At 38.0% G+C, this 9,710-nt stretch overlaps 1 protein-coding gene across 1 annotated transcript; it reads right to left on the reverse strand.

The window, feature by feature from the left end:
- Positions 1-351: 351 nt before the first annotated feature.
- On the reverse strand, positions 352-9,710 carry LOC110884145 (probable glutathione peroxidase 4). Its single transcript, XM_022131822.2, has 6 exons — positions 9,654-9,710; positions 9,489-9,565; positions 9,334-9,395; positions 7,918-8,036; positions 7,175-7,342; positions 352-507 (listed from the first exon to the last, which is right to left on the reverse strand). Exons 1-6 carry the CDS (start codon positions 9,708-9,710, stop codon positions 457-459), a joined length of 534 nt encoding a protein of 177 aa, XP_021987514.1. The 3' UTR covers positions 352-456.

Genomic DNA, 9,710 nt, shown 5'->3' on the forward strand with positions numbered 1-9,710 from the left:
CACTCAGCTCAACCCGTAAAGTTTTGCCAATTTCATAGTTTGTATATTGCAAGTAACTGATCATATTGATTTTGTTGTTGAAATGTACCAATTGCCAGACAACCCACCCCTATTGTAATGGTTAAATCTGACCATATAATGATCAAAAGCGAAATAGGTAAAACCGTAAAAAACTTAGAGCGATCTTTGTCCATTTTCCGTTATTACTATTACGGTCAAAGCGCTAACATCTTACTATTGCTGATACTATCCGGTTTGGTACTTTCATTACCACACTGAATGATCGGGTTTCAAATCAAACGCTTGATTAGATAATTCTTAAACCAGTCAAGACTTTAAATACTTGAAATGTCATCTCATCAAATTATGATCTATTTGATATACTTTAAACAAGTTTAGGGACTCCAATTTTTGGTGTATAAATAGATTATAGAATATAATATATATTGTATCCTATTATTTCCCTTGGTTTTCTTCAGGCTCTTCTAAGGCCTTCTCAATGTCAACCTGCATTACAAAACTGTATCAAATTAACCCATGCAAATGTTGTCTATGTTTTTATAAATAAGATACAACAATTAAGCTTGAAAAATAGATGGGTTGGGTTTATATGAAAATGGATATATTCCAAGTTGGTGAGCTACTTTTTAACAATTGTTAACGATTCTAGTCGGGCAGTATGGTTATTCCTCTTAAACTTTAAACATGAAGCAGGTGATTGGTGATTGTCTGAAGTATTTTCATAAAATGGTGAAAACACAGTTTGGAAAAGATGTTAAAAGGATTAGATGTGATAATGGTGGGGAGTTCACATCTATTGAAATGTTATCATTTTATAAAGAAAATAGAATTGATGCAAATGACCCAGACCCGGCAACCGTAATGACCCGAGGCTGGAACCCGACCCAGGCCGAAGAGTTGCAGCCGGGTTCGCAACTGTTGGACGTTAATTTGTAGGGGATTATCCATTGATTCATTTATTTGAATTTTAGTTTATCCTTTTTTTAAGTTTGTTATGTTTTATCTGCTGGGAGTTTGTTAGCTGATTCCTAAGATCTGGAAGACTTTTATATTCGTTGTTTGCAATGGAAAACTTTGGTTGATTTTTTTTTATAAAAGTTTATTTGCTTAGTTCTTCTGATTGTTGTTGAACCAACTTGATTTGCAAGAGGAATTGCATTAGTTGGTATCAGGCTCAGCATAAGTTCAATGGCAGGACGTGGAGATTATCTTCAACGGAGCCCTCGTAGAGACGCCGGCTGAGGCAACGAGGAGGAAAGGAGAGACCTACGTGATATCATAGAGATTGTGAGGCTACAACAACGGATCCGGGACCTAGAGTTGCAGCACGAAGAAATTTATGAGGGATCCGACAATAAGTCTATATTCCGGGAGTATGGAGAGGGCGACGGTAACCCTTTTGGCCGATCAGGCCAACACTTTGATGCCTATGAAGCGGATCCACTCCGAGGCATGGGAATCAAAGTTGAAATTCCAGAATTTGACGGGCGATTACAACCTGACGATTTCATTGATTGACTCAACATAGTGGAATACATTTTTTATCTGAAAGACATCCCCGACAGTTACAGGTAAAACTCATTGCTATTAAATTACGTAAGTCTGCTTCATTATGGTGGGATCATACAAAGAAAGAAAGGGTTCTGGAAGGACGATCGAAGGTGAAAACTTTGGGATAAAATGAAGAAGTTATTACGTGAAAAATTTTTACCCACTAATTACCAACAAGAGGCCTTTTTGGAATATCATAACTTATCCCAACAGACCTCAACCGTAGAGGATTTGATTGCTGATTTTGATAGGTTGAGAACGCGATGTAGTACATAAGAGGAAGAAGAGCAGGTAATTGCTATATTTTTAGGGGCCTTACGCCCCGATATTGTAGAGGTGGTTCAGCTTCAATCTTACTGGAGTTTTAATGGCGTGTGTCAATTGGCTCTAAAGGTGGTGAAACCACTCAAAGCAAAACCCAATAGTACCCCCCCCCCCAAACTCGGCCCAATCAAAGCCGAGTACTCTCGTGGGTCCGTCATTTCCTCACCGGGAACCCAAATCAGCCCAATCAAAGCTAAGACCCCAGGAGGTTCTGCGGGTCCTTCCACCAACTCATCATGTCTCAAGCATTGTTTTAAATGTCATGGGCTTAGACATTTTGCTCGGGAATGTCCAAACAAAAACCTGGTTACTTTCACTGAAGAAACACTTCCACAATACGACTCAGACCACAAAGGTGACGCTGATCTAATTGATGAAATTATTTACCCCGACAAGGGTGAAACACTAATCACTCAACGGGTTCTCATTGTTTATCAAACCCCTATCGTTGACGATACTTTATGGCTTCGAAATAATATTTTTCGCACCTGTTGCACTTCAAAAGGGAAGATTTGTACGATTATTATTGATGGGGGAAGCTGTAAGAATATGGTGGCTATGAGTATGGTCGAAAAGCTAGGGCTCAAAGTTGAACCCCACCCAGATCCGTACCAATTGACTTGGTTGAAAAAAGAGAATGTCGTGAAAGTTACCCAACGATGTCTGGTGAAATTTTCAATTGGTAATAAGTAGTCAGATGAGGTATGGTGTGAAGTTATCCCCATGGATGCATGTCACGTGTTATTGGGACGAACCGTGGCAATACGATAGGCAAACAAAACACGATGGCTTCTGAAACACGTACTCATTTAAGAAAGACGGTGTTAATGTAGTACTTGCCACTCTCGACAGCCGAGAGATGAATACCGAAGTTGTAATCCTTACTAAATTAGTGTTTATAGACTTCACAAGATACACCCCTCCTCCTTTAATTTTTTCCCTGATCATTCTAGAACAAAACAACCCAGCTGATACCACCCCAGCCGAAGTATAGCCTCTCCTTGATGAATTCAAGGACGTTTTTTCCAGCTGAAATACCCGCGGGATTACCTCTAATATGTGAAGTTCAACATTGCATTAATTTTGTACCAGGAGCAGTCATCCCTAACAAGCCTGCATACCGGATGAATCTAAAAGAATTTGCAGAGTTGCAGCGCCAAGTCATCAAGCTTTTAGACAAAGGCCTCATTAGAGAAAGTACGAGTCCTTGTGCCGTTCCATCTCTCTTAGTACCGAAACCAGGTGGGGCGTATCGGATGTGTATTGATAGTAGAGTTGTTAATAAAATTACTATCAAATATCAATTCCCAATACCACGGTTTGAAGACTTACTTGACCAACTACATGGGGCCTCGGTTTTCTCCAAGATAGACCTTCACAGTGGTTATCCTTAAATCCGGATGCGTCTGGGTGATGAGTGGAAAACGACATTTAAAACCCTGGATGGACTTTATGAGTGGATGGTCATGCCTTTCGGCCTTTCGAATGCTCCGAGCACCTTTATGAGGTTAAAGAATAAAGTGTTCAAAACGTTTATTGCCATTGTGTCGTTGTTTATTTCGACGATATTTTGGTATATAGTCAAGATGTCCAACAACACCTTCATCACCTTCACCAGGTGTTACCTATTTTACAACATCAGAAGTTATACGCCAATCGGGCCAAATGCCACTTTTTGCCTTCTGAGGTTTTGTTTTCGGGCTTCCTCGTCTCTAAACAGGGTATTCATATGGATGAATCAAAGATTGACGCCATTACTTCTTGGCCTACTCCCACTTGAGGTTCGTAGTTTTCATGGGTTGGCTTCTTTTTATCGCCGTTTTATTAGAAATTTTAGTTCCGTTGTTGCACCTATGACGGATTGTTCAAAGTGACATACTTTTGTGTGGACTAAAGCTGCTAACCAAGCGTTTGAAGAACTGAAGAAATGAGTCACGCAAGCCCCTGTTTTAGCTTTACCAAATTTTCAGCTTATGCTCCAAGTTGAGTGTGATGCTTCTAGGTTTGGCATTGGGGTGTTCTTAGTCGGGAAAATAGACCAATCGCTATTTTTAGTGAAAAGTTAAACGAAGCAAAACAGAAATATAGCACGTATGACAAAGAATTTTACGCAATTGTTCGCAGCCTTGAATATTGGAGACACTATTTATTACCCGGTGAGTTCATCTTGTACTCAGATCATCAAGCTTTACGTTTTATAAATGGGCAACACAAACTCAACCCCCGTCATGCCAAATGGGTTGAATATTTACAAGATTTCTCTTTCGTTATTAAGCATAAGGTCGGTGTAACAAATACCGTAGCGGATGCCCTGAGTAGGCGTCGCTCTCTTGTGACTTCTCTACGGGTTCAGGTTGATGTGTTTCGTGGTCTTTATCACGATGGCTGTGACTTTTCTGAAGCGTGGAAGGGCTGTCAAATAGCCCCTACGGGTGGGTAGACACTCCACGATGGATTCTTGTTTTGAGGAAGATGCTTATGCGTCCCGAAGTGTTCTTTATGGGATGTTATTATCTTAGAGAGTCATCAAGAAAGGTTGACAGGTCATTTTGGGAAAGACAAAAGTCTCAAGTTAGTGCAAGAACGGTTTATGTAGCCTCGGATGAACCTGGATATTGCACGTATTATTGACAGGTGTCGTACGTGCCATGTCGCAAAGTCTCAACATTCCAACGCCGACCTTTATACTCCATTGCCAGTTCCGGAGGGTCTGTGGGAGGATGTTAGTTTGGATTTCGTTGTGGGTCTTCCACGTACTCATCCTAAAAAAAGATTCGATTATGGTGGTAGTCGATCGGTTCTCAAAAATGGCACATTTTGTTCCGTGTGCCAAGACATACGATGCTAGCCAAGTTGCTCTCCTATATTTTGATGAGATAGTTAAACTACATGGGGCACCAAAGTCTTTAACTTCGGATAGGGATGTCAAGTTTGTAGGTCATGTTTGGAGAACATTGTGGAAACGCTTAGGTTCTCGTCTTCACTTCAGCAGTGCCCACCATCCACAGAGTGATGGGCAAACCGAGGTTACAAACCGTAGTTTGGAGAATCTACTATGCAGCCTTGTTGGTAATAATCCCCATCAATGGGATGTGATTCTTCCCCAAGCAGAATTCGCTTACAACATGTCAGCTCACAGGTCCACCGGCATGAGTCCTTTTTTGGTTGTTTATGGCAAAAACCCTTTCACACCTTTGGATCTCACACCACTACCAGCTACTGAACATTTTAATGCTGAGGGAGAGGAGCGTTCAAAACAGATTAAACTGATACACAAGCAAGTGAAGGATCAAACTGAGAACAACAACATTGTCTATCAGAGGCGTTCGAATCTGCGTCGGAAAAAAGGAGTGTTCCAGGAAGGAGATCTTGTTTGGATCCATCTGAGTAAGGATCATTTCCCAGGGGGTTGTTTTGTCTAGTTGCAGCCAAGAGCTGATAGTCCATTTAAGATTCTCAAAGGCATCAACGATAATGCTTTACAAAGTTGACTTACCATGTCACTATAATGTTTCTGCCACTTTTAATGTTGCTAATCTCTTACCGTTTGTGCCAGAGGAGGATGATTCGTTTGACTCGAGGACGAGTCCTTTTAAAGAGGGGGAGAATGATGCAAATGACCCAGACCCAGCAACCGTATCTGACCCGAGGCTGGAACCCAACCCAGGCCGAAGAGTTGCCGTTGGGTTCGCAACTGTTGGACGTTAATTTGCAGGGGATTATCCATTTATCCGTTTATTCATTTATTTCAGTTTATTGGAATTTTAGTTTATCTTTTTTTTTAAGTTTGTTACGTTTTATCTGCTAGGAGTTTGTTTTTTTTTTTTTTTTGGGTAAAGGGTTTTACCCCGGTGAATTTTATAAATAACCAATAAAAGAACAGGGTGTGCCATGAACTCGACACACACTACTAGGAGTTTGTTAGCTGATTCCTAGGATCCGAAAGACTTTTATATTCGTTGTTTGCAATGGAAAACTTTGGTTGGTTTTTTTTATAAAAGTTTATTTGCTTAGTTCTTCTGATTGTTGTTGAACCAACTTGATTTGCAAGAGGATCGCATCATGAATTTTACTAGAAACTACGTGCCCGCACACACCTCAACAAAATGGTGTCGTTGAAAGAAAACATCGACACCTCTTAGAAACGGCACGCACCTTAAGATTTGATGCAAATTTGCCTAAGAGGTGTTTTTTTAGGGAGGGAGAGTGTGTGCTAATCGTTGCTTATGTTATCAATCACCCTCTAGTGTGATGGGAATAAATCTCCTTTTGAGTTACTACACAACCAAAAGCCTGATTATGATTTTATGCGTGAAACACCAATACTGGAGGGGATAAGTTCAAGATGAGGGGGGAGACTTGGGGTTTTTCTAGGATATCCTCCTTTCACAAAGGAGTTAGGAGCACCACAACTACAATTTGGGTGTTATCAACTTACACACTCCAACTTAAGGGGGTATCGGAATTTGACCCATAACCCATATGCTCTGTAGAGCAGAACATGTTATGCTATAGAACAGAGCATATGCTCTATAGAGCAGAGAATATTTTTGGGTTTTATTTAGGTTTTATTTTATTTCCTTTTCTTTCATGTTGCTCTTGTTATATAATTAGGGGTGATGTCCCTTATTAAAATCATTCAATAAAAAGATCAATGTCTTTGTTACCATTGAATTCTATACATCCTAGATCATATTTTGAGTTTCAATTTTTTTTGCGATAATAATTAACACGCTAAAACCGAGACCCCGAATTGCATGTATTAGGTGATGGATGTTCATATTATACATTCCATTAAACATTTTGCCCATTATAAAAACCGAGGAACCTGAAATTTAAACGAATGAACACCTATCTTGTTAAAATTTGGATGTTCAGCATTCAGTTTCAAATTGGACTTAAAACTTTTTAAAACCAAACTGAGTTGGTTACGTATTCGATTTTCGGTTCGGACTAATACCGAAACCAAATGAGGTAATCGGTTTTAGGATCTAGAAAAATCAATTACGTTAAACCTTAGGAACCCCGATCACATGTATTGAGTGATGGATGTGACGTTCCTATTGCACATCCCATTAAACATTTAGCCCATTACAAAACTGAGGAAACCGAAATCCGAACCGATGAACACAAATCTAGTTAAACTTCGAGCTTTTTGGGATGAGACAGAAACCGGCCCAAATTATTATTAGTTTGGTTTCGGATATGTTTGGTTTCAACTCAAACCAAGGAAACCGAAACCCCAACAGATGAACACTTGTGTTAATAGTTGAATTACCTCAATTGACGATGGTTCAATCCTAGCTCCATATCGACGTATCACTTCTCCTTTCTTGTTAATAAGAAACTTTGTGAAGTTCCATTTGATTGTAGTACCCATAAGTCCACCTCCATTCGCTTTCAAGTACTTGTATAATGGTTCAGTGTTACTCCCGTTGACTTTCACCTGAATGAATCCAGTAAACAAACATATAATAGGTCTGGATCCATAACACAAAAGAGCTCAAAGGGCCTTGTTAGAATAAAACTGGACCCAACATATTCCATATTCGGATTAGGCACAGTTAGGGACCCAACTAGTTCAAAACCTTGGTTTGATATCGAACTAGGTTAGGTCGATATTCTTAATATTCTAGCTATAGTTCGTTGTGGTGAACCCCACTAGTTTAGGTGAACCCCACTAGTTTAGGGGTGTGAACAAACCAAACCACTCGTAAGTTAGTTAAGAACAGCTCGCATAAAGCTAGGCTTCATATATCAATATTGTATATAAAAATATAATTGTAAACATGTATAGAAATAATATATATGTATATCAGTAAGATGATTTTATAATAATTAATAAACAATAAACGAGCCGAGCTTAATCTTTTGTTATAGAGCTTAAGACGAGTCAAACTTAAGCTTTGTTAATCTAAACGAGCCAATCTTAAGCCAGTTTGAACTCAAGTTGACTCGTTTAAACCTCTACTTATGACTCGTAACATGAAAATGAAAACCCAAGAATCAATGGCATATTACTTTTGCAAAGATCGGGTATTCGGCCTTGAACCTCTCACAGACAAACTGGACAGTCTCTTCTATCGTCCCTGGTTCTTGTTGCAAGAATTGATTGCACGGGAATGCTAGTATCTCGAAACCTGCTTCAACAATCAACAATCTATAATTATATCATTTATGTTGTAGATAGGTAGTTTTACATTTATGTTCAATAATCAGTTTTCTTTTATCAACTTCTACCATATTTTCCAAATTTGATTAATTTGGCCTTGATAATTAAAATAAAATAATCAGATACTTCTTCAACGCATCCAAAAACTCCCAGATAAATGTACATACACAAATATGGTCTTTCGCTCACACACATATATGTATGTGGAGAGAGACCATCTTTGTGTTTAAGTGCATTTATCTGGACGTTTTTTAAGAGGTTCAAATAAGAACCACTAACAGTTTAGAAGTTGCTAACTATTTAGAAATTGTTTTTATCGCCGTTAGATATACTAGATGAAAAAAAATGATCGATCATATCTTAGATTCATCAATAAAAACAATATGTGTATCTAAGTGTGGTGGAAGTAGGGAAATAAACATTTAGAAAGTTGGTTATTCAAAATTCACTATTGTATATTTAGAAGGCAATTATGTTTATGAAAAGTAATTCCAAACACCCCTAGTACACACAGGAAGCACCTTTATTGTTTGTTCATAAGTGTATCAGATGGTAAACCATAAATTATATCAAAAATAACCATAGGGTATAAATTCAATATAAGGAAATTAAAAAAGGCCATAAAAAGGTAAGATTATTTTCAATTTTTTGACTATTGAAGTTTAGATTTTTTTTTCTTTCTAGTTTAATGTAAACAAAAGTTGCATTTCTTTGGTAAACCATACGAATTGATGTCCCAAAAACATGAAGATCGCAAGAACCCAAACACGACATGCATATTCATAGGTCGACACGAACATAACACGTTTAGCTCGTTTATTTTGTTTCTTTTGCACATTAATATACTCTAAAATCACAAATTAATTTATATTAGAAATAACTTTGCTAAAAGTATCTATGTTTAAAAGTTTTTTTTTTTTTTTACTTTTAGGTTTTACCATAACATAAAACACATCTTAAAGAATAATGAAACAAACAAGCCAATCCGTCAGGTTGACCCAAACCCGTATTGTTTAGTTAAACATATCCGCGGGTTCAAATCGAAACACCCGTATATGTTTATACTAAATCTAATCGACGAATTTCATGTTAAGTTCATATCATGTTGAAAAGCCCCTAGCATACATTTGCTGGAGACGTTTGTTTCCGCATTTTAACAAAAAGAAAATATACATAAAAAGAAAATCTGACTTTATATCTTTTATACTAAAATTTTCATCACATGAGAAGAAACTTTCATGCAAAAAGATGTTAGATATGAATACCTCTATCCTTGTATTTCCTATAAATCTCAGTAAGTTGCGTGTAATTCGAATTCGTTAATCCACTGTTGCATCATAAACAACAATCGTTAATCACAAACATGATCCAAATCCAACGATCAAACCAAACGAATACGATGGAAAACACAAACACGAACCATTTGGAAGCAACATTGACAATGAGAAGGACTTTCCCTTTGTAGATGCTAAGATTGACATCCTTTCCCGTGCTATCCTGAAATATATCGCAATAAATATTTAACGTTCAAAATCGATATTAGAATAAGATGGAAACATTGGATGATGATGATGATGGAGAAAACCTTGACTGTGAAATCATGAACTGATGATTGTTCGAGGACGGATGCGGATGTGCCCAT

This window comes from Helianthus annuus, chromosome 10 (assembly GCF_002127325.2).
Source record: "Helianthus annuus cultivar XRQ/B chromosome 10, HanXRQr2.0-SUNRISE, whole genome shotgun sequence".
NCBI lineage: Eukaryota > Viridiplantae > Streptophyta > Magnoliopsida > Asterales > Asteraceae > Helianthus > Helianthus annuus.

Coding starts and splice junctions, on each gene's coding strand:
- LOC110884145 (XM_022131822.2), bottom strand. CDS start 9,710: ATGGGCACATCCGCATCCGTCCTCGAACAATCATCAGTTCATGATTTC. Junction 9,396..9,488: donor GTCAATGTTGCTTCCAAATG/GTTCGTGTTTGT, acceptor ATGATGCAACAG/TGGATTAACGAATTCGAATT. Junction 7,343..7,917: donor AATACCCGATCTTTGCAAAA/GTAATATGCCAT, acceptor GGATTCATTCAG/GTGAAAGTCAACGGGAGTAA.